Source organism: Mobula hypostoma, chromosome 9, assembly GCF_963921235.1.
Source record: "Mobula hypostoma chromosome 9, sMobHyp1.1, whole genome shotgun sequence".
In the NCBI taxonomy this organism is placed as follows: domain Eukaryota; kingdom Metazoa; phylum Chordata; class Chondrichthyes; order Myliobatiformes; family Myliobatidae; genus Mobula; species Mobula hypostoma.
Window position 1 is genome coordinate 149647760 of NC_086105.1, and position 26388 is coordinate 149674147.

Genomic DNA, 26388 nt, shown 5'->3' on the forward strand with positions numbered 1-26388 from the left:
ATCCGTTATTTATTTATTATTATTTTTAAATATATATATATATTTTTTTTTTCTCTCTCTCTTTTTCTCCCTCTGTCCTTGCCCATCCTCTGGGCTCCCCCCAGCCCCCTTTCTCCCTCGGTCTCCCGTCCCATGATCCTCTCATATCCCTTTTGCCAATCAACTTTCCAGCTCTTAGCTTCATCCCTCCCCCTCCTGTCTTCTCCCATCATTTCGGATCTCCCCCTCCCCCTCTCAAATCTCTTACTATCTCTTCTTTCAGTTAGTTCTGACGAAGGGTCTCGGCCTGAAATGTCAACTGTACCTCCTCCTATAGATGCTGCCTGGGCAATTTTTATGTGTGTCGCTTGAAATTCCAGCATCTGCAGATTTTCTCGTGTTTGCATTAGTATCCGACACTAGTTTATGTTGGACAAAGGAAAGTGTATTATCTATAAGAATCGAAACTCCTCTAGATTTGGCCTGAAAAGAAGAGTGAAAACAAAGTCGATTCCCACGGCTAAAAAAAAAACGTAGATTATCACATTTGCGTGTGAGTTTCTTGTAAAAAAATAGGGACCTTAAATTTCTTAATATAAGCAAAAATCTTATTACATTTAACAGGGTGATTTCACCCTTTCACATTAAAACCGAGTAAATTAATAGTTTGGTCCATTTTTAATATTATTTAAAAGAAGGGTTAAAATGCAAGTTAAAAACCAAGCCATAAACCTTGAGAAATGGTAACCAAGCAACAAGTTGGCTAAAAATTCGAAAACAGCTTCTGAGGGAAAAAAAACATAACCCCACCCACCTCCCAAAGAAAACCGACCAATAGAAAGTCAGCATCTACAAACTACGGACAACCCCCCAAAAAACCTGGTGATCGCTCCAATTAGTTTCAAGGTTATTTATATTCCAACCTAGACTAGATAATACCCAAATAAGAGATTCAATTCTCGTATATCAAAAATACAGTATTAAAAAATACGAAGGGAAATTAGTTACAAAGGTTTACCAAAAGTAAAGGATACAATTATTCATACAGATAGACATTGAATATTAATCTTATATCTTCATGGAAAAACAGACTAAGCAATTAGCCTTCAAATTTAAAAAATCTTTGTGCTTCAGCATTCAAATGAAACAATTCAAAAGATCCATCTTTAATGAGATTCTCAGTCAAACTGGGTAGCCAAGGGACGGGTTAAAATCCTTGTTAAAAAAATTCCAACAGAGCTTGTTTAAATTTAGCACATTCCTGCATAACCTCAAGTGAATAATCTTCGAGAATCTTAATATTCCACCCTATAACTAATCATGCCCCTTCGACGGGATTTGCGAATTAAAAGTTTCTAATTTAATCTTGTGTCTTCACGTAAGGAGAAACTAAACAGTTAGCCTTTGGATTTAACCTTTGGATTTTAAAAACTTTTGTGCTTCAACAGCCGAGCGGAACCATTCGAAAGAACCATTTTTAAGTGTGATTCTGAGTTGGGCTGGGTAGCAAAGGGAAGGCTTGAAACCCATATTAAAAAGCTTGGCCATAACTTCTTTGAACTTAACACGTCCCTGCATAACCTCAGGCAGATAATCTACAACAATTCTAATCTTGCGACCATTATAGTCAATCATGCCTTTTCGACAAGATTCGCAAATTAAGGGTTCCTTTGTTTTAAATTCCTGAAAACAGATTATTACCGATCTTGGTCTCTCAGCGTTAGGAGGTCTAAACGCAGGAGATCTGTGAACTCGATCAATCATAGGCACAGATGTCAAAATCTCTGGAAATAATTCTTGCAAAAAGTTTGCAAAAAACTCCACAGGATGGTTACCTTCGATTAATTCTTCGAGACCCAGAACCCATAGGTTGTTCCTTCTATTTCTATTTTCTAGGTTGATAATCTTCTGTCTTAACTTTTCGTTGGACTTCAATTGCTTTTCATAAAGCTTCTGCAATTCATCCACTTCCATTTCCAGAGCCAACAAATTTTCCTCATTATTTTTAATACATTTATTGTGTTCATTAAGAGTTTGTTGGATAGAGTCCAATTTACCATCTATTTGTTTAAATTCAGTGCTGAATTGTTGAAACTTCTCAGAGGCTTCTCGTGTATGACTTTGCAGCAAATCCATAACAGAATCCAAAGAGGCAGGAAAATCATCCATTTTAGTACCCCTGGCACTCCTTCCAGCCATAATGAAAGAATATCACACTTAAAAAAGTTTCAAGACAGGTTGGAAATAGTAAGATAATTCCACCAGGAAATCTCATCTCTGTTCTAAATAGACATCCCTCCATTCTCAGACTGTGCCCTCTGGCCCTAGAATCCTCCACCATAAGAAACATCCTCTCCACATCCACTCTGTCTCGGCCTTTCAACATTTGATAGGTTTCAATGAAATCTCCCCTCATTCTTTTAAATTCCAGCAAGTAAAAGACCAGAGCCATCAATTGCTCCTCATACAATAAGCCTTCCATTCTTGAGTCATTTTCATGAACTCTCTCTGAAACCTATCCAATGTCAGCACATTCTTGCCCAAAACTCAGTGCAATACTCCAGCAGCCTTACAAAACCTCAGCATTATATGTTGCATTTGTATTCTAGTCCTCTCCCTGCTTAGAAAATTGTCTATACTTTTATTCCTTCTATCCAAGTGCAGGACCCTACACTTCTTGATACTATCCCATTTGCCAGTTCTTTGCCCATTCTCCTAATCTGTCCAAGTCCTTCTGTACTCTCCCTGCTTCCTTAACACTACCTGCCCCTACACCTATCTTCGTATTATCCACAAGCTTACCCACAAAGCTATCAATTCCATCATCCAAATCAATGACATATAATGTCCAAAGAAGTGGTCTTAAAACCTGCGGAACACCATTACAGGATACCATCTCCACGGCACTTCACTCTGCCCTGACCCACCTGGACAGCCACAACTCTTACATCAGAATGCTGTTCATTGACTTTAGTTCAGCATTCAATACTGTGATCCCCTCCAAGCTGATTGCCAGACTTCACCAGCTTGGTATCAGGCTCATCCCTCTGCAATTGGACCTTGGACTTTCTGACTAACAGACCCCAATCAGTTAAGTTAGACAACCTCTCCTCCTCCACTCTCACCCTGAACACCGGCGTGCCACAAGGCTGTGTGCTGAGCCCTCTTCTGTACTCCCTTTTCACCTACGACTGCGTTCCTGTACATGGTTCTAACTCCATTATCAAGTTCGCAGACGACACCACGGTGGTCGGCCTGATCAGAGGGGATGACGAGATGGCCTACAGGGACGAGGTCCAGCACCTGGCCGTGTGGTGTGCCGACAACAACCTGGCCCTCAACACCCAGAAGACCAAGCTTCAAATTCCTTGGTGTCCACATTTCCGAGGATCTCACCTGGTCCCTGAACTCCTCCATCCTGGTCAAAAAGGCGCAACAGTGCCTTTATTTCCTGCGGAGCATCAAGAAAGTTCACCTCTGTCCCAGAATACTGACGGACTTTTACTGCTGCACCATTGAGAGCATACTCACCAACTGCATCTCAGTGTGGTCTGGCAATTGTCCCATATCAGACTGCAAAGCACTCCAGCGTGTGGTGAAAACTGCCCAGTGGATTATCGGCACCCAATTGCCCACCATTGAGAACATCTACCATAAACGCTGCCTGGGCAGGGCGAAAAGCATTATCAAGGATGCATCTCACCCTAACCATGGACTTTTTACTCTCCTCCCATCCGGTAGGCGCTACAGGAGCCTCCACTCTTGCACCAGCAGACACAGGAAGAGCTTCTTCCCTGAGGCTTTGACCCTGCTGAACCTCACATCACAGTGCTAAGCAGTATTGCACCCATATTGTACTGTCTCAGTACTTTTATATTTGTGTGCTGTAGCACTTACTTTTTATTCGCATTTATTTTGTAAATAACACTATTTTTTGCATTTCTGGTTAGATGCTAACTGCATTTCATTGGCTTTGTATTTGTACTCGGCACAATGACAATAAAGTTGAATCTAATCTAGTTGTTGTCTCTCCAATCAGAAAAGGCTCTCTTTATTTTCACTCTTTGCCTGCCAATACTCCATCCATGCTAGTATCTTTCTTGTAATACTCTGGGCTCTTATCTTGTTTAGCAGACTCAGGTGCGACACCTTGTCAAAGGCCATTTGAAATTCCGTTTGCAACTGATTCTCCTTTGTCTATCCTGCTTGTTATTTTCTCAAAGAATTCCAACAGATTTGTCAGGCAACATCTTCCCACTACTGAAGTCAGGCAAACTGACCTATTCTCTGCTTCCTTTCCTTCTTGAAGAGCGGAGCGCCATTTGCAATTTTCTAGTCCTCTGGAGCCATACCAGAACCTATTGATTCTTGAAAGATCATTACTCAAGCCTCCACAATCGCTTCAGCTACCTCTTTCAGAACCCTGGGTGTAGTCCATCTGGTCCAGGTGACTTATCTACAGGTACCTTCTCCATAGTAATAGCAACTGCACCCACTTCTGCCGCAGCGCTGTCGAACTTCTAACATTCTGCATGTTTCTTCTACAGTGATGATGGATGCAAAATACTTATTCAGTTTGCCTGCCATGTCCTTGTCCCCTCTTCATATTTCACTTTTCCCCACTATGGTTTTAAGTTTTCTTCTGTTGGTTTTTAAAAGTTTTGCAATCCTCTAACTTCCCACTAATTTTTGTTCTATTATATGCCCTCTCTTTGGCTTTTATGTTGGCTTTGACTTACCTTGTCAGCCACAGCTGTGTCATCCTGCCTTTAAAATACTTTTTTTGGGATGCATCTGTCCTGCACCTTCCAAATTGCTCCCAAAAACTCAAGCCACTGTTACTCTGCTGTCATTCCTCCTAATGTCCCCTTTCAATCAAATTTGGCCAGCTCCTCTCTCATGCCTCTGTAATTCCCTTTACTCCACTGTAATACTGATACATCTAGCTTTAGCTTCTCCCTCTCAAATTGCACGGTGAATTTTATCATACTATGATCACTGTCTTCTAAGGGTTCCTTTACCTTAAGCTCCCTAATCACATCCTGTTGATTACACAATACCTAATCCAGAATAGTTGATCCCCTAGTGGGCTCAACCACGAGCTGCTCTAAAATGCCATCTTGTAGGCATTCTATAAATTCTCTCTCGGGATCCAGCACCAACCTGATTTTTCCAATCTATCTGCATATTGAAACCTCCCCATGACTATCGTAACATTGCTCTTTTGGTATGCCTTTTCTACGTCCTGTTGTAATTTGTAGCTCACGTCCTAGCTACTGTTCGGAGGCCTGTATACAACTCTTATTAGGGTCTCTTTACCCTTGCAGTTTCTTAACTCTATCCACATGGATTCTACATCTTCTGATCCTGTGTCACCTCTTTCTAAGGATTTGATTTCTTTTTTTTTAAACTAACAGAGCTACCACATCTCCTCTGCCTATCTGCCCACCCTTATGATACAATGTGTATCTTTGGATGTTATGTTCCCAACTATCATCTTTCAGCCAAGACTCATTGATGCCAACATGATACCTGCTAATCTCTAACTGCACTACAAGATCTTCCACTTTATTTTGTATACTGTATGCATTCAAATGCAACACCGTCAGTCCTGTATCTGTCATCCTTTTTGATTTTGTCCTCCTTTTACACTGCAACTCAACCCACTGACTGCAATTTTGTCCTATCATGTGCCTGTCCTTCCTGACAATCCCATGATACATGGCCCCTTCTTAAAAAACCAACAGCCCTATCACTCCAGTTCCCATCCCCTTGCCAAATTAATTTAACCCCTCCCCTACAGCTCTAGCAAACCTGCCTGCAAGGATATTGGTCTTCCTCAGGTTCAAATGTAACCCATCCCTTTTGTACAGATCATACCGTCCCCAGAAAAGATCCCGATGATCCAGAAATCTGAAACCCTATTCCCTCACATTCATCTGCCAAATCATCCTACTCTTACCCTCACGGGTGTGTGGCACAGACAGCAATCCTGAGATTGCTATCCTAGTGGTCCTGCTTTTCAGCTTTATTCCAAGCTCCCTAAATTCTCTCTTCAGGACCTCCTTGCTTTTCCTACCTATACCATAGATACTAATATGTACCAAGACTTCTGGCTGTTCAGTCTCCCCCTTTACAGCGTCGTGCACCTGATCTGAGATGTCCCTGACCCTGGCATCTGGGAGGCAGCATACCATCTGGAGGTCTCTATCATGTTCTCAGAATCTCATGTCTACTTCTTAAAACAATGGAATCCCCATCACTACTTCAGTCCTCTTCTTCCCTTTTCCTTTCTGAGCCATAGCGCCAGACTCAGTGCCATAGAGCCAGCTGCTGTGGCTCCCTGCCCTCCACACCCCATATGTTGTCCCCCTCAACAGTATCCAAAACAATATCCTTGCTGAGGTAAGTGAACCTGTGTTAGAGTGGGAAAGCTTTGGCTCATCGGGCCTCGGCAATAACAGTCTAGGTTGAGGTAAGTGTCAGCTAGGGTACCCTGCACTGGCTACCTATTCCCTTCCCCTCTGGCAGTCACCCATTTTCCTGCCTCTTGCAACTTAGGGTTGACTACCTCCCTGTAGCCGCAATCTATCATCTTCTCAGTTTCACATATGAGTGGAGGTAATCACGCTGCAGCTTCAGTTCCTTGACACCTTTTCTGAGGAGCTGCAGCTCAGTGCAACTGGTGCAGATGTGGTTATCCAAGAGGCTGGAGTTCTCCCAGAATTCCCACACTTCACACAAAGAACACAACACAGCTCTTGAAGCCATTCTCATTGCTCTAAATCTAAATCTGCACTAACAGGCAAAAATGAAGAAAGAAGATGACACTTACCTCAACCTAGACTGTTATTGCCGAGGCTCGATGAGCCAAAGCTTTCCCAGTCTAACACAGGTTCACTCACATAACGGCTGCTCCACTTGTCCCTGCCTTAATTTTATTTGCCCTTGCTGATGAACTGTAACTGCACTGCTGAAAAAGCCGAAATCCCACAAAAGTTTCTTTTTAAAATCTGGCTGAGTGGTGCCACAACAACCACCTCTCAACTCAATGTCAGCAAGACCAAGCAGCTGATCACTGATGTCAGGAGCAGAAAAGTGGAGGTTCATGAGCCAGTCCTCATAAAGGTGAACAGGGTAGCTACTTTAAATTCCTCTTTTACCATTTCAGAGAATCTATCCTGGGTCCAGCACACAAGTGCCATTACAAAGAAAGCACGGCAGTGTGTACTTCTACTTCCTTTTAAGTTTGTGAAGATTTGGCATGTCATCTAAAACAATGAGTAACTTTTATAAATGTGTGCTGGAGAGTACATTGACTGGTTGCATCACGGCATGGTACGGAAACACCAACATCCCAGAACAGAAACCCTACAAAAAATAGTAGATGATGGGTAAGGCCTCCACATCATTGAGCACATCCACACGGAGTGCTGTCACAGGAAAGCAGCGTCTATCGTCAAGGACCATCAACATTTAGGGCATGCTCCCCTCTCGTTTCAGGAAAAAGGTACAGGAGCCTCAGGACTCACAGCACCAGGTTCAGAAACAGCTATTACTCTTCAAACATCAGGCTCTTGAAACAGAAGGGATAGCTTCACTTGCCCCATCACTGAACTGTTTCCACAATCTATGGACTCATTTTTAAGGACCCTATCTCATGTTCTTGATATTTGCTATTATTATTTGTTTTTATTTTGCATTTGCAGTTTGTTGTCATTTATACATTGTTGTTTGTTTGTCCTGTTGGGTGCAGTCTTTCATTGATTCTACTGTGTTTCTTGGATTTACTGTGTATGCCAGCAAGAAAATGAATCTCAGGGCTGCACATGTGACATATATACTTCGATAATACATTTAAGGTAGCAATCCTGAGATTACCACCCTTGAGGTCCTGCTTTTCAGCTTCCTACCAAGCTCTCTATACTCACTCTCCAGGATCTCCTCACTCTTCCTTGCTATGTCATTGGTACCGATGTGCACCACGACATCTGAACTTTGAATTTTGAATTTCAAACCAATATTTATTTTTGGACTTCAACTTGAATCTATGCAAAGTAATTCTTAACGAATGTCCATAGCAAAACTGATTTGTTCAAATGATAAGAAATTAAAACCAGATCCAGAGCCTGCCCTGGAAGCTTTAGATCATTGTGGAATTTCATTGATTTTATTATGTTCCTCTTATTTACTGTCAATGCCCAGAAGAAAACAAATCTCAGAGTTGTATATGGAGACATACATGTACTTTGATAACAAATTTATTTTGAACTTTGAAGTTCCATTACTATTGTCAGACATGGTTTTTTCTGACAACAGTAGCACCTGCAGGTTCTCATTGGGTAGGCGGTCATCAGGATTCTTGTATCTATTATCTTGACCTTTAATATTTGCCAAGTTTCTTAGGGATAATACTTCTGCTCTGTAGATCTTTTCTGTGTTTTATTTACCACTGACACTTGACGTCACAATACCCCTTGGCTTCAAAAGATTCCAAATCCACATCTGATATAGTAAACATGGGACCTACCTCATCCTTAGTTGTTTTGATGAGAATGATGGTTGGCTCATAACCCTCACAATGACTGTAAAATCTGAAAACCAAAAGAAAAAAAGCTCACTTGGTTTCCTTAAGCAAAACTGTGCCTTAGTTTTGTTATCTTCAGGCTGTTATTCTAAATGTATACCTCCAAACTAGATTGAACGTACAAACTCAGCAGAAGGTTGAGCAAACAGTTTAAGTGGCAGTCCCAAACATCCAGTGCTGCAGACCTTGTATAAACTGTGTCAAATTCCATGGAATTGAAGTGCAAGACTGAGTCTGAACCTCACAATCCACTACATTGTTTCTGATTGAGGAAGACTAGAAGAGATCCAGGAACACAAAATTTGTACTATTTAGCTTTATAAGGAGACTGCACCAAACTGAAAATAGAGGCAGAAAATTCATTTAGGAGATCACTGCTCTGGAACTGCAATGTCATCTTAATGAGTCCCAGGCTGGGCTAGAACCATCATCTTTTGATTCAGAGGCAAAGTATCTTTGTTCCCCTCCATTATTTTCACAGCTCTCATACCTGTTGTCGTGTGCAGGACTCGGAATGAGTCAAGTAAAGATTTCATAGAAGTGGTATTTAGTGTAGGTACATAGGTGGAAGATGGTAAAGCAAAAAATTGGGTTCCTCATAATTCAGAGAATGATTTTCATTATATAACACAGATACTGATTCTTATTAATAGCCCACTGCGTTCATGTCAACCATCAGGTGATGGCTTTGGAATTTATAATGGGAAAGATTGACAGGTTCAAGCATGATGTTAATAAATTATAAGACATAGGAGCAGAATTGGACCATTTGGCTCATCAAGTCTGCTCTCCATCCCATCATGACTGATTTGTTATCCCTCTCAACCCCATTCTCCTGCCTTCTCCCCGTGACCTTTGATGTCTTGACTAATCAAGAGCCTATCAACCTCCACTTTAAACATACCCAGTGACTTGGCCTTCACAGCCGTCTGTGGCAATGAATTCCATAGATTCACCACCCTCTGGCTAAAGAAATTCCTCATCTGTCTTAAATAGATGTCTCTCTATTCTGAGGCTATTCCCTTTGGTCCTAGGCTCCTCCACTATAGGTAACATCCTACCTTGGCCTTTCATTATTCAATAGTTTTCAATGAGATTCCCCCCTCATTCTTGTAAACTCCAGTGAGCCTGGAGCCATGATCTCCCTCTGGACCCTCTCCAATGCCAGCACACCTTTTCTTACATTAAGGGCCCAAAACTGCTCACAATAGACCAAATGCAGTCTGACTCATGCCTCATCAAACCTCAGCATTATATCATTATAATGGGAATGTGCATATGATGCCGAGCAGTGATGTCCAACAAACACATGGCTCAGGCTTGGTTGTTTCTTTAGGTTTATAAGGATGGTTTTGGGGAGTCAGGTTAGGGTCTACAGACAGGGAAGAGGAAGAGCTAGACGTCAGGGGCAGTAAATGAAAAGTTGGGGCAGGCGCCCGATATTGAAGTCCAGGTTGGAGCACTCTGGGGTCAAAGGCCAACAATTCTAGAGGTGGGTTGGCAGGCACTGAGAACAAAGACCTGTGATCCCCAAAGTCAAGGACCATGGTTGGCAAACCCGGAGGACCAGTGCCAGTGATCCCCAGGATGGGTTGGGGGGGTAGGAAGGGGTTTGTTTTGCTGTTGTTGAGTCTCTGTCTTGCCGTATGGTGGCTGCATGTTGTTCTGCAGAACATTATAAGCATGCCATGTTGTTGCTGGAAGCAGAGTGACCTTTGTGGGGTGTCCCCAGCACATCCTCAGACTACATTAGTTGTTAGCGCAAATATTACCTTAAATTGATTAAATATAATATGAATGTTGCCTTGTGGTACTGCTTTTGTGTTGTATTGGTATGAAAATGCGAATAAATTACCGATAAAACACATTTAGGAAGCCCTCCAGAATGCATCCCTATTTTCTCTATTTAAATGATTATTTACATTATGCGTCGACTGCGAGGAACGTATCCCCCGCATATAACGAGGATAGGGTGTATTTCATATTTCACCGTATGCTTTGATCTACAAGTGATTAATAAATCTAAGCTAATCTATAAGTGAGTTAGTGAGTTTTCCAGTATAGAACACAGTACTTAGCAACAACCTCAGCTGTATTTTCCTTCAGCCATCAGGCTGTTGAACCAGAGGGGATAACTTCATTCACCTCAACTCTGAACTGTTCCCACAACCTATGGACTCACTTTCAAGGACTCTACAACTAATGTTCTCAATATTTACTATTTATTATTATTTTTTTCTCTTTCTGTATTTGCACAGTTTGTTATCTTTTGCACATTGGTTGTTTGTTCATCTTCATTGTGTGTGTTTTTTCATTGACTCTATTATGTTTCTTTCTAGTTACCATGAAGCCTGCAAGATAATAAATCTCAGGGTGGAATATGGTTACATATATGTACTTTGATAAAAAAATTTACTTACATCTTTGTCCATCTTGTGACAATTTTGTAAATCACACTGGAAAAACAATGTTTGAAATTATACAAAATCTTCATTACAAGGAGTTCATATGATAATTTACCTGTTCAAACTATAACCATGGTCCATCGTAGAGAAAATCAACATTGGTTGGCAAAGTGCAAATCGTTCTGGGATCCAGGACCAAATCTCTCTCATCTCCTTTGCACTGACAATATTGGATTTGAAATTTTCAATATTGACAGCAAGGTGGATATTATGTCTGCAAGAAATCCATAATGATTGTCAAAAAAATCACCAGTAAAGAATACATCAACATCTTTGATTAATTTATTGTACAGCATGGATATAGCACAGAAGTGAATAGCAACCCAGTACCACCAGAATCATATTGAAACGTTTAAATGGAATATTAAAGGTCACATGACACCTATTGTATTACATGTAAGGCAAAGCCAAAGATTCACCTGTGTCACCAATGTACCCATAGCAACACCCAAATCAAAATTTCACTGAAAATGCAAGTTGCTGCAAACATTCTGCACCTGCTCAAAAAACTGGAGAATTACAACTTTCAGGAGTTAAAATCCTTTAATACTAACTTCTTTGTTATATTGTTCCCGCAATAATTCTTCAAATGTACAATTACTGAATAAAGCAATAAAACTTTTTTTTTAAAAAAACTGACAGAAGATACCAATTATTCAATCTCTGCACATTAACAAATTTAACTTAAATATTACAGGGATGTTGAATATGATTTGGATGTAAATGTGGTGGGGCGAGTTTGCAGATGGTACTTAAGATTGATGGTGTTAAGGATTGCACAGAAGATTGCCGAAGGGTACAGTGGGATACAAATCAGAGGGAGGAGTGGCAGACGGAGTTTAATCCAGGCAAGTGTGAGATGCTGCACTTTGGGAGATTGAGCAAAAAAGGAGTACGGAGTGAATGGCAGGATTCTTAATAACATTAATGAGCAGAGGGATCTTGGGATTCAGATACATGGCACCCTGAAAGTAACCACAGATATTATAGGTTGCTAGGGTGGAAAAGAAGGCATATACCATGCTTGTCTTAGTTCAAGGGTTTTGAGTTTGAGCCAGGAAGTCGTGTTACAGCTTTATAAGACTAGTTTAGCTGCGTTTAGAATATTGCATTCAATTTTGCTCACCTCACTACAGAAAGGATGTGGAGGCTTTGGAAAGGTGCACGAGTGGTTTGCCAGGAAATTCTACGAAGAGAGGTTGGACAAACTGCAGCTGCTTTTTCTAGAGCAGTGGAGGCTGAAGATTATGATAGACACTTATAAAATTATGTGAGGCATAGATAGACTGCAGGTATCTTTTTACCCAGGATGGAAATATTGTGGCAACTATTTAAGGTGGGGGATGGGAGGAGGAGTAGAAAAGGAGATGTGCAATGCAATTAATAAACACAAAAGATTCTACAGATGATGGAAATTTTGAGCAACACGCACAAAATGCTGGTGGAACCTGGCAAGTCAGACAATATCTACTCAAAGGAATAAACAGTTGATGTTTCTGGCCGAGATCCTGCATCAGGACTGGAAAGGAGGGGGCAGAAGCAAGTGAGAGTGGTGGGTGCCTGGATTGCACTGCCAGAGGTGGTGGTAGAGGCAGATAGCATAGGAGTATTTAAGAGACTCTTAGATAGACACATGAATTAGGAGTCATTGGTTTAAGTAATTTGTGGGCCAGAGGGCCTGTCTGAGATGTACTGTTGCAAGTTATGCAACATAACTGTGGCTTTATGTTGGGGGAGCAGCATCAGTGCTGGTGATGTGAAAAGTTCTAAATAAGCTCATCAAAAAGACTAGATTCGTCCTTGGCTACAACCTGGACTCTCGAGTTAGTGATGGAGAGGAGGTCACTAAGCAAACTGTTACCCATTATGGAGAATCTGGCACATCCTCTCCATGACCTACTGAATAAGCAGCGGAGCATCCTTTCAAACAGGCTCATTCAACTCCACTGTCACAAGGATCGTTACAGAAAATCTTTCCTGCCAAATGAAAGAAGCTTGTACAACAGTTCATCTCTGTGCAACAGATGAGCACTCATCACAATACAATAGTCTCTGTTTTATTATGTTGTACATTATTGCAAATTATTGCACATTGGTAAATTACTGTGTATATTATCCTGTACTATTGTGTTTTTAAACGTTGCTGCTGTAACAAAAGAATTTCCCCACTCAGGATCAAGAAAGTATTTATTATTATTAAAACAGAGAGTGGTGCTTTAATTCAGAAAATGAAAAAAATTCTTTAATAATGTTAATCTAAATGACCTATAAATCATTTAGGTCGAAATGGCTCTTACATTCTATTTATATTATGTGCCTATTTCAGTACAGCAAGCTTAAATGTAACACCATTTTAACATTCTTACATAGAAACATAGAAAATCTACGGCACAATACAGGCCCTTCTGCCCACAAAGCTGTGCTGAACATGTCCTTACTTTGGAAATTACCTAGGGTTACGCATAGCCCTCTGTTTTTCTAAGCTCCATGTATTTATCCAGGAGTTTCTTAAAAGACCCTATCATATCCGCCTCCACCACTGTTGCCGGCAGCCCATTCCACGCACTCACCACTCTCTGCGTAAAAAAACTTACCCCTGACATCTCCTCTGTTCCTACTTCCAAGCACCTTAAAACTGTGCCCTTTCATGTCAGCCACTTCAGCCCTGGGAAAAAGCCTCTGACTATCCACACGATCAATGCCTCTCATCATCTTATACACCTCTAATCCTCTGTCACTCCAAGGAGAAAAGGCCGAGTTCACTCAACCTATTCTCATAGGTCATGCTCCCCAATTCAGGCAACATCCTTGTAAATCTCCTCTGCACCCTTTCTATAGTTTCCACATCCTTTCTGCAGTGAGGCGACCAGAACTGCGCACAATTCTCCAAGTGGGGTCTGACCAGGGTCCTATATAGCTGCAACCTTATCTCTTGGCTCTTAACTCACTCCCATGGTTGATGAAGGACAATGCACAAGTATGCCTTCTTAACCACAGAGTCAACCGGCGCAGCAGCTTTGACTGTCCTATGGACTTGGATCCCAAGATACCTCTGATCCTCCACACTGCTAAGTGTCTTACCATTAATACTATATTCTGCCATCATATTTGACCTACCAAAATAAACCACCTCACACTTATCTGGGTTGAACTCCATCTGCCACTTCTCAGCCCAGTTTTACATCCTATCAATGTCCGCTGTAACCTCTGACAGCCCTCCACTCTATCCACAACAGCCCCAACCTTTGTAACATCAGCAAATTTACTAACCCATCCCTCCACTTCCTCATCAAGGTCATTTATAAAAATCACGAAGAATAGGGATCCCAGAACAGATCCCTGACATACATCACTGGTCACTGGCCTCCATGCAGAATAGGACCTGTCTACAACCACTCTTTGCCTTCTGTGAGTAAGCCGATTCCGAATCCACAAAGCAATGTCCCCTTGGATCCCATGCCTCCTTACTTTCTCAATAAGCCTTGCATGGGGTACCTTATCAAATGCCTTGCTGAAATCCATATGCACTACATCTACAGCTCTACCTTCATCAATGTGTTTGGTCGCATCCTCAAAAAATTCAATCAGGCTCGTAAGGCACGACCTGCCTTTGACAAAGCCATGCTGACTATTCCTAATCATACTATGCCTCTCCAAATGTTCATAAATCCTGCCTCTCAGGATCTTCTCCATCAACTTACCAACCACTGAACTAAGACTCACTGGTCTATAATTTCCTGGGCTGTCTCTACTCCCTTTCTTGAATAAGGAAACAACATCCGCAACCCTCCAATCCTCTGGAATCTCTCCCATCCCCACTGATGAATCAAGGATCATCGCCAGAGGCTCAGCAATTTCCTCCCTCGCCTCCCACGGTAGCCTGGGGTACATCTCGTCCGGTCCCGGTGACTTACCCAACTTGATACTTTCCAAAAGCTCCAGCACATCCTCTTCCTTAATATCTACATGCTCGAGCTTTTCAGTCCGCTGTAAGTCATCCCTACAATCACAAGATCCTTTTCCGTAGTGAATACTGAAGCAAAGTATCCATTAAGTACCTCTGCTATCTCCTCCGGTTCCACACACACTTTTCCACTGTCACATTTGATTGGTCCTATTCTCTCATGTCTTATCCTCTTGCTCTTCACATACTTGTAGAATGCCTTGGGGTTTTCCTTAATCCTGTCTGCAAAGGCCTTCTCATTGCCCCTTCTGGCTCTCCTAATTTCATTCTTAAGCTCCTTCCTGCTAGCCTTATAATCTTCTAGATCTCTATCATTACCTAGTTTTTTGAACCTTTCGTAAGCTCTTCTTTTCTTCTTGACTAGATTTACAACATCCTTTGTATACTACGGTTCCTGTACCTTACCATCCTTTCCCTGTCTCATTGGAACGTACCTATGCAGAACTCCACACAAATATCCCCTGAACATTCGCCACATTTCTTCCCTATGTTTCCCTGAGAACATCTGTTTCCTATTTATGCTTCCAAGTTCCTGCCTGATAGCCTCATATTTCCCCTTACTCCAATTAAACACTTTTCTAACTTGTCTGTCCCTATCTCTCTCAAATGCCATGGTAAAGGAGATAGAATTGTGATCACTATCTCCAAAATACTCTCCTACTGAGAGATCTGACACCTGACCAGGTTCATTTCCAAATACCAGATCAAGTACAGCTTCTCCTTTTGTAGGCTTATCTACATACTATGTCAAGAAACCTTCCTGAACACACATAACAAACTCCATCCCATCTAAACCATTCTCTCTAGGGAGATGCTAATTGATATTTGGGAAAACCCTGTCATTATTACACCTTTCCAGAATTTGTCTCCCTATCTGCTCCTCAATGTCCCTGTTATTATTGGTGGTCTATCAAAAACACCCAGAGTTATTGACCCCTTCCTGTTCCTAACTTCCACCCACAGAGACTCCGTAGACAATCCCTCCATGACTTCTTCCTTTTCTGCAACTGTGACACTATCTCTGATCAACAGTGCCATGACCCCATCTCTTTTGCCTCCCTCCCTGTTCTTTCTGAAACATCTAAAGCCTGGCACTCGAAGTAACCATTCCTGCCCCTGAGCCATCCAAGTCTCTGTAATGGCCACAACATCATAGCTCCAAGTATTGATCCACGATCTAAGCTCATCTGCTTTGTTCATAATACTCCTCGCATTAAAATAGACACATCTCAAACCATCGGTCTGAGCGCCTCCCTTCTCTATCACCTGCCTATCCTCTCTCTTGCACTGTCTCCAAGCTTTCTCTAGTTGAGAGCCAACTGCCTCTTCTTCCGTCTCTTCAGTTCAGTTCCCACCCTCCAGCAATTCTAGTTTAAACTCTCCACAATAATCTTTGCAAACCTCCCCACCAGGATATTGGTCCCCCTGGGATTCATGTGCAACCTGTTCTTTTTGTACAGGTCATGCCTGCCCCAAAAGAGGTCCCAATGATCAAGAAATCTGAATCCCTGCTCTCTGCTCCAATCTCTCAGCCACGCATTTATCCTCCACCTCATTCTATTCCTATACTCACTGTCACATGGCACAGGCAGTAATCCCGAGATTACCACCTTTGAGGCCCTGCTTTTCAACTTCCTAACTCCCTGTAGTCTGTTTTCAGGACCTTCTCCCTTTTCCTATCTATGTTGCTGGTACCAATATGTACCACAACCTCTGGCTGTTCTCCTTCCCACTTCAGGATATCATGGACACGATGAGAAACATCCCGGACCCTGGCACCTGGGAGGCAAACTACCATCTGCATTTCTTTCCTACGTCCACAGAATCACCTGTCTGACCCCCTAATGATAGAGTCCCTTATCACTGCTGCCATCCTCTTCCTTTCCCTACCCTTCTGAGCCACAGGGCTAGACTCTATGCCAGAGGCACAGCCAGTGTTGCTTCCCCCAGGTAGGCCGTCCCCCTCAACAATACTCAAACAGGAGTACTTATTGTTAAGGGGGACAGCCACAGAGGTACTCTCTAGCATCTGACTCTTGCCCTTCCCTCTCCTGACTTACCCACTTATCTGTCTCCCAAGGGCCCGGCGTGATTACCTGCCTATAGCTCCTCTCTATCACTTCCTCACTATCCCTGACCAGACGAAGGTCATCGAGCTGCATCTCCAGTTCCATAACGCAGTCCCTAAGGAGCCGCAGCTCGACGCACCTGGCGCAGATGTGGCCGTCCGAGAAGCTGGGATTGTCCAGGACTTCCTACATCTGACACCAAGCACAAAACACTAGCCTCAGACACACACTGCCTGTCTGTATTCTACACAGGCAACCTACCTCTCCTCAACCCGTTATCACCGAGGTCCCATTGAGCCAAAGCCTTCCTACTGCCTCCCTCTACTCCAACACCCGCTCTATAAAGCTGTCTCCATTTAAACTCTTCTCGCTGTCCTACCTGGCTGATATCCACGTGCTTGTGCAGTCATGCCCTGATCATTCCAACATTCTTAAATGAGTAGAACTCAATTATCACCAGTACATAATTTGTTGCTTCAGAGGTCCAAACACACTAGACCATTGTTACACTACGATAAGGAATGCCTATCATTCATTCCAGAGACCGCATTTTGACAAGTCCAATCATTTGGCTGTACTCCTGCTACCTGCATACAAACAGAGCCTAAACAGCAAGGCTCCAGAGATCAAGACAACCAAAGGGTAGTTGCAGGAGGCTGAGGAACGGTTACAGGATTGCTTGAGTCAGTGGATTGGGCCATGTTCAAGATCTCATCTGAGGATCTGAATGGCTAAACCAGGCTCGTTACAGACTTTATTAAAACAGCTGTAGATGAGTGTGTCCCCACAAAATCATTCAGGGTTTCCCCTGATCGAAGCCCTAGATGAGCACTGAAATCCAGAACCTGCTGAGAGCCAGATCAGAGGCATTCAAGTCTGGAGATCAAAAATGCTACAAGAGGTGCAGATATGATCTCTGGAAAGCCATCTCTTGGGCAGTAGAGGATCCGGACTAGGCTGGAATCAATGAGGGATGCTTGACAGCAGGATTTGTATGCCATAATCTCCTACAAAGCTAAATCTTGCAACATAGGGGACAGCTTCGTTTCACTTCCAGATGAGCTCAATGCCTTCTATGTTTGCTTTGACCACCAGAACAAAGAGGAACCTTTGCATACCCCAAAGTCTACCAATAATCCTTTGGTCTCAGTATCTGAAGATGATGTGTGGGCTGCCTTCAAGAGAGTGAATCCAAGGAAAGCATTCGGTCCGGGTGGAGTGCTAGGCTGAGCACTGAAGACATGTGCCAATCAACTGGCCGGTGTAGTCACAGATATATTCAATCTCTTGGTCTGGCAGTGTGTGGTACCCACCTGCTTCAAGCAGGCTTCAATCATACCAGTGCCCAAGAAAAGCATGGTAACCTGTCTAAATGACTATCGCCCAGCAGCACTTACATCCACGGTGATGAAGTGTTTTGAGAGGCTGGTGTTGAAGTACATCAGCTCCTGTCTGAATGGTGACTTGGATCCGCTTCAATTCACCTACCAAAGCAACAGGTTTACAGAAGATGTTATCTCGTTGGCTCTTCACACAACCCTGGAACATCTAGACAGCAAAGGTGCATACATCAGAATACTATTTATCAATTACAGGTCAGCATTTAACACCATCATCCCCTCAAAACTAATTAGTAAACTCCAAGACTTGGGCCTCAATAACCCCCTTGTGCAATTGGATCCTGGATTTTCTCACTTGTAGACCCAAGTCAGTTCAGACTGGCAAAAACATCTCCTCCATAATCTCCATCAGCATAGAAGCACTGCAGGTATGTGTACTTAGCCCCCTGCTCTACTCTCTTTACACCTATGACCGTGTGGCTAAGTACAGCTCCAAAATCATATACAAGTTTGTTGACGACACCACTATTGTGGGCTGTATCAAAGGGGGTGATGAATCTGCACACAGGAGGGAGATTGAAAACTTGGCTGACTGGTGTAATAACAACAACCTCTCACTCAATATCAATACTGTTAGTACACTTCAGAAGAGGGAAACCAGAGGTCCATGAGCCAGTAATCATTGGAAGATCAGAGGTGGAGAGGGTCAGTAACTTTAACTTCCTGGGTGTCACTATCTCAGAGAACCTGTCCTGGACCCATCATATAAATATAATTGTGAAGAAAGCACAACAGCACCTCTACTTCCTCAGGAGACTGAAGAGGTTTGTCATGACATCGAAAACCATGGCAAACTTGTGTGGTGGAAAGTGTGCTGACTGGGTGCATTATGACCTGGTATGGGAACACCAGTGCATAGAGTGGAAAATCCTAAAAAAGGTAGGTGGATTCCGCCCAGCACATTATGGATAAAACCCTCCCAACCATTGAGCACATCTACATGAAACGTTGCTGTAGAAAAGCAGCATCCATCAAAGATCCCCACCACTCAGGCCATGCTCTTTTCTCGCTGCTGCCATCAGGTAGAAGGTACAGGAACCTCAGGACTTGCATCACCAGGTTCAAGAACAGTTACTATCCCTCAACCATCAGGCTCTTGAACAAAAGGGTATAGTTACACTCATTTAAGGACTCTGACATATTGTTATTTCATGCTCGTTATTTAGTTATATCTGCATTTGTACCGGTTGTATACAATTAACAGTTCCTGAAGTTTACAGCAACTGTTCTACAGATTTGCTAAGTATGTCTGCAGAAAAAAAATCTCAAGGTCGTATGTGGTGGCATGTATGTACTCTGATAATAAATTTTATTTTGAACCGTCTCTGCAAGGGAACTTTTACACCAGTGGTTGTTGTTTGTACCATTTGCTGCCTTAGCAACTGAAAGAGGAGAAAAGGACCCCAAATAAAATGTGCTCACATAGAGGGAAGACTAGTACTTTTCTTTCTCTGGAGTTAGGACTTCTTTCCCTCAAATCTGTCTTCATTTTTTCTTCAGACCTTACATAAATTCATACATTTTGCAAATGTCCCATGACTACAGAGGCAGCTAAGCTTTATTCCATCAGCTCTTTTTCAACTCAACATTAATAGTCAAAAGCTGCTAAAACACAAAAAGATCAAAGACAAATATACAGCATTTTAGTTAACTCCTTTAGCAAAGTTGGATTTGCATATTCTCACTTGAAGGTGGCTAGGGTAATCATCACACCTGATACATTAAATTCAGAGATATTGGGTTGTGTGCTGGTTTGAATTGGGTCGAATAATTGAATGTATATGCATTTACAGAGTTTCTCTTTCATGTGTGAGAACTGGAGCAATTCCTGTTCAGAACAGTAGCAGTTAATGGCACAGAGGATGAGTTGTTGCAACATATTGAAGGCATGTCAGAAGCTAGATTTCATTAGGAGTTTGAGGAGATTTGGTATGTCTCCAAAAAAACACACAAGTTTCTATGGAGAGCATTCCAACTGGCTGCAGCACCATCTGGTACTGTACAGAGGTGGGGGGGGGGGGGCACAGGATCGAAGTAAGCTGCAAGGAGTTGTAAACTTAGCTCCATCATGAGCACTTGGCTCCATAGCATCCAGGGCATCTTCAAGGAGCGATGCCTCAAAGAAGCAGTGTTCATCATTAAGGACCCCCATCACCAGGGTCATGCCTTGTTCTCATTGCTACCATCAGGAAGGAGGTACAGAAGCATGAAGGCACACACTCAACAATTCAGGAACAGCTTCTTCCCCTCTGCCATCCGTTTTCTGAATGGACACTGAACCCATGAACACTACCTCACTACTTTTTTATTTCTATTTTTGCTCTACAGACACACAAATACATAAATACTTACTACTTATTGTAATTCACGGTATTATGTACTGCATTGTACAAAGTCAACAAAATTCATGACATATGCCAGTGATATTAAACCTGATTCTGATCTGGATGGATAATGAACTCATATACACCACTTCATTATCTTTACTCTTTTTGCACTACTTATTTAATTTAATTTTTAAAAATATATAGAACGTTTTATGTATTGCACTGTACTTCTGCAAAACAACAAATTTTGAGACATATGTTAAATCTGATTCTGAGATAGAAGGGCAATATTGAAGTAACTTGGAAACAGCAGTAATACACACAAATTCTGGAGGAAATCAGCAAGTCAGGCAGCATCTATAGAATTGAATAAACAGTCGACGTTCCGGGTCGAGACCCTTCTTTAGGACTGGAAAGGAAGGAGGAAGACAACACTGGCCCAGTGACTGGGGCAAGGCAATATGGTGAACTTAATATTTTTTATGTTTATGATATCATTTGAAATACAGTAATACAAATCCACTGGGAACATAGAAGTTCAGTTGTCTACAGGACTGTGAAACACTAATTAACCTCCAATCTCCATTCATGAATTTATAAATATTATTCACCCAGCACCACAAAAGATGAGTGAATGCATTCTCCTGTTTAAACAAAAATCAATGAAGACCAACTCTCTCCCCACTATTTGTGATGTTTACCAGGAGCATTCCTGAAGCATTGTGAATATCCCAACCACCCATCCCACAATCTCTTTGACCCACTACCAACAGGACGGGGGTACAGAAGCATCAGGACTAGGATTACCAGACTGGTAGCAGGTTCTTCCCTCAGACTGTGAAACCAATGAATACCCTACCACCACTGAGGTCTCATCACTGGGACAGCAAGCTGTCTACTACTGTTTACTTGTGCTGCATACTATATGCACTTTGAGTTATACTTTATTAACATTCTTATGGTAACATTTTGTTTCATGTGCTATGTGTGGCATAAGGTTTTGTGGGTGCACTGTGGTCCGGAGGAACACTGCTTCGTTTGGTTGCATTTATGTACTGTCAAATGACAATAAACTTGAACAAGTTTTTCTTCCACTCTTCTCCCTCTGAGGGGTGCTGAACCCAAATGAGACACTACTCTTCTCACTCACTGTCACCGACTACTGAGATGGATGATCAAGCCTGTTAGCCAGCAGAAAAATGTGGGTCCTCTGAAATTCTACTGCTCAGTGACAGAGCAGGCATCCGACTTGGACTTCTTTTGTAAACTCTAGCCAAGAAGCAAGTGAATTGGTGTGGATGTGTAGGAGTGAGGGACCAGAGAATTCCCAATTTTAGAGAAACTTTTTTTCATAGCCTACCTTTCTCTGTAAATTGGACATCGAGTTCACGGTTTCACAGGTACAAATTTGGATGCCATAAGGAGTACGGACGTAATGAAAGAAAGAAAAAAAAAGTAATCAGTGTATACCCCACATCCCAAACGTATATGCTTTGACTCACTAATCATAACAACACAAGCTGGGATGCGCTAAATATCTAAAAATAATCACCATTTAAGTAGATTTGAGCCTGGGCCTGTACACAATAAAACTTTGTTGAATTGTTCTAAGAAATTACATTAAAAAAAACATAGAAATTAATTTTTTCTTTAGTACTCTTTGTACTCTATTTTTGCACAAGTTATATTAACCGTCTTACATGGCTCATCATTCTTCTAAACTCCAGTAGTAAAGTAGTAAATTCATTTATTATTGTCACATGCACTGAGGAACAGTTAAAATTTCCATTTTCCATGCCATCCATACAGATTGTTTCATCACAACAGTGCACTGAGTTAGTACAAGGAAAAGTAGTAACAGAATGGAGAATAAAATGTTACAGTTACGGAGAAAGTGCAGTGCAGGTAGACAATAAGATGCAGGTCATAATGAGGTAGACTATGAAATCAAGAGTCCCATTCTCATCACACTACGGGACAGTTGAACAGTCTGGTAACAGTGGGACAGAAGCCGTCCTTGAGCATGTGTTCCAGCTTTTGTATCTTCTGCCTGATGGGTGGGTGGTGGGGGTGGGGAGAGTGAGAGTGAGAGTGAGAGTGAGAGTGAGAGTGAGAGTGAGAGTGAGAGTGAGAGAGAGAGAGAGAGAGAGAGAGAGAGAGAGAGAGAGAGAGAGAGAGAGAGAGAGAGAGAGAGAGAGAGAGAGAGAGAGAGAGAGAGAATGAATGAGAATATGTCTGGTTGGTCCTTTGATTTGGGTGGTTGCTATACCGAGGCAGTAATAGAATGGAAAATAAAGTGTTAGTTACAGAGAAAGTACAGTGCAGATAGTCAATGAGCTACAAGGTTCTAACAAGGTAGATCATAAGTCATAAGACCATAAGATATAGGAACAGAATTAGGCCATTTGGCCCATCTAGTCTGTTCTGCCATCATGTCTCATCCAATTTTCCTCCCAGCCCCAGTCCCCTGCCTTCACCCCATATCCCTTCATGCCCTGACCAATCAAGAATCCATCAACCTCTTCCTTAAATATACATAAAGACTTGGCCTCCACAGCGGCCTGTGGCAAAACATTCCACAGAATCACCACCATCTGGCTGAAAAAAATTCCTTCACAACTCCTTTTCAAAAGGACACCCCTGTACGCTGAGGTTGTGTTCTCTGGTCTTAGACTCTCCCACCATAGGAAACTTTCCTCTTCACATTCACTCTATCAAGACCTTTCACCATTCCATAGGTTTCAATGAGTTAATCCCTCTTTTTTCCAAATTCTAGTGAACGCAGGCCCAGAGCCATCAAACGCTTCTTCAGATGATAAACCATTCAATCCTGGAATCAGTTTTATGAACCTCCTTTGAACCCTCTCTAGTTTCAGCGCATCCGTTCTAAGACAAGGGACCCAAACCTGCTCACAATACTCCAAGTGAGACCTCACCAGTGCTGAATAAAGTCTCAACATTACATCTTTGCTCCTATATTCTTGTCCTCTTGAAATGAATGCTGACATTGGATTTGCCTTCCTCACCACAGACTCAACCTGCAAATTAACCTTTAGGGAACCCTATACAAGAACTCCCAAGTCCTTTTGCATCCCAGTTTTTTGTACTTTCTCTCCATTTAGAAAATAGTCAACTCTCATTTCTTCTACCAAAGTGCATAACCATACACTTCCCAGCACTGTATTCCATCTACCATTTCTTTGCCCATTCTCCTAATCTGTCTAAGTCCTTCTGTAGCCTCTCTACTTCCTCAAAACTACCTGCCCCTCCACCTATCTTCATATCATCTGCAAACTTTGCAACAAAGCCATAAATTACATCATCCAAATCATTGGCATATAATGTAAAAAGAATCGGTCCCAACACAGACCTCTGTGGAACACCACTAGCCACTGGCAGCTAGTCAGAAAAGGCTCCCTTTATTCCCACTCTTTACCTCCTGCCAATCAGCCAATGCTTTATCCATGCTAGAATCTTTCCTACAATACCACGGGCTCATGGTTTGTTAAACTACCTCATCTGTGGCACCTTGTCAAAGGCCTTCTGAAAATCAAGGTACACAACATCAAATGATTCTCCTTTGCCTATCCTGCTTATTACTTCTTCAAAGAATTCCAACAGGTTCTTGTTGGCAAGATTTTTCCTTGAGGAAGCCACTTTGTACCCCGAGATCTCATTCTTAATAATAGTCTCCAAATTCTTCACAACCACTGAGGTCAGACTAACTAGCCCATAGTCCATTCTTCTGCCCCCCCTCCTTTCTTGAAGAGTGGAGTGACATTTGCAAATTTCTAGTCTTCCAGAAATATTCCAGAATCTAGTGTTTCTTGAAAGATCATTACTCATGCCTCCATGGTCTCTTCAGCCACCTTTCTAAACTGTGAGGTGTACACCATCTGGTCCAGGTGACTTGTCTAACTTGAGACTTTTCAGTTTCCCAAGAACCTTCTCTCTAGTTATTGTAACTTCACACACTTCATACCTCCGACACTTGGAACTTCCACCATACTGCTAGTGTCTTCCACAGTGAAGACTGATGCAAAATACTTATTCAGTTTGTCTGCCATTTCATTGTCCCCCTATTACTATTTCTCCAACAGTCCAATATCCACTCTTGCCTCTCTTTTACACTTCATGTTTTGAAGAAACTTTTAGTATCCCCTTTAATATTGCTGGCTAGCTGATTTCCGTATTCCATCTTTAGCTTCTTAATGACATTTTTTAGTTGCCTTCTGTTGGTATTTGACAGCTTCCTAATCCTCTAACTTCCACTAACCTTTGAACTATTATATGCCCTTGCTTTGGCTTTTATTTTGGCTTTGACTTCTTTTGTTAGCCACGGTTATGTCACCTTTTCTTTGGGGTACTTCTTCCTCTTTGGAATGTCTGTATCCTGTGCCTTTCAAATTGTTTCCAGAAATTCCAAAAATTGCTGCTCTGCTGTCATCCCTGCCAGAGTTCTTTTCCGATCAATTCTGGTCAACACCTTTGTATTTCCCTTTACTCCACTGTAATACTGATACATGTGAGTTTAGCTTCTCCTTCTCAAATTTTAGTGTGAATTTGATCATATTATGATCACTTTCCCCCAAGGGTTCTTTTACCGGGCTAATCAATTCTGGTTCATTGCACAATACCAAATCAAGAATAGCTGATTTTCTAGTGGGCTCAACCACAAGCTGCTCTAAAAAGCCATCTGGTAGGCACTCTTGAAATTCCCCCTCCTGTAATCCAACACCAATCAGATTTTCCCAGTCTACCTGTATATTAAAGTCCCCCATGACTATTGTAACATTGCCCTTTAGGCATGCATTTTCTATCTCTCTTAGTAATTTATAGGCCATATCCTCACTACTGCTTGGGGGTCTGTATACAACTCCCATCTGGGTCTTTTTACCCTTGCAGTTTCTTAGCTCAATCCAAAATGATTCAAAACCTTCCAACCCCATGTCACCTCTTTATAATGATTTGATTTCATTTTTAACCAACCGAACAACACCAACCCACACACCCCCCACCCCTGGCCTTCCCGCCTGTCCTTTCGATACAATGTGTATCCTTGGACATTCTCCCAGCTATAATCTTTCAGCCATGATTCTGTGATGACTACATTATACCTGCCAATCTGCAACTGTGCTGCAAGTTCATCGACCTTATTCCGTATACTGAGCGCATTCAAATACAAAATCTCCAGTCTGGTATTCACCCTTTTTGATTTTGTCACATTTCACTGTACCAGGGAACCATTTAATAATCTTATAACAGAGGTCTTGTCTGTGAGTTTTTCCAGCAGATTATGTATCACTAGAGAGACAGAACTACATGATAAGATGCAAAAAGTGGACAGTCAGCACATTTTTCTCCCAAGCATATTGGCTAATATGATGGCATAATTTTAAGGTGATTGGATGAAAGTATGGGGGAAGGTCAAAATGCCAGAGGCAGTCTTTTAAAATGATACACAGACAGTGATGGGTGCATGGAATGTGCTGCCAGGGGTGGTGGTAAAGGCAGATATATTAGGGACATTTAAGAGACTCTTAGATAGGCACATGGATGATAGTATAATAGAGGGCTATGTGGGAGAGACCGGTTAG

General features: G+C 42.1%; 1 protein-coding gene across 4 annotated transcripts in view; it reads right to left on the minus strand.

The window, feature by feature from the left end:
* The window catches only part of tbc1d24 (TBC1 domain family, member 24), an 83598-nt gene that overhangs the window by 17879 nt on the left and 39331 nt on the right, over nt 1–26388 (minus strand). For all 4 annotated transcript variants that reach the window (XM_063059460.1, XM_063059459.1, XM_063059457.1 and 1 more), the window contains exons 3-4: nt 11087–11245; nt 8510–8573 (exon numbers count right to left, since the gene is read on the minus strand). In XM_063059460.1, the coding sequence (XP_062915530.1) occupies nt 8510–8573; nt 11087–11245 (223 nt within the window). The remainder of the gene's footprint in view (nt 1–8509; nt 8574–11086; nt 11246–26388) is intronic.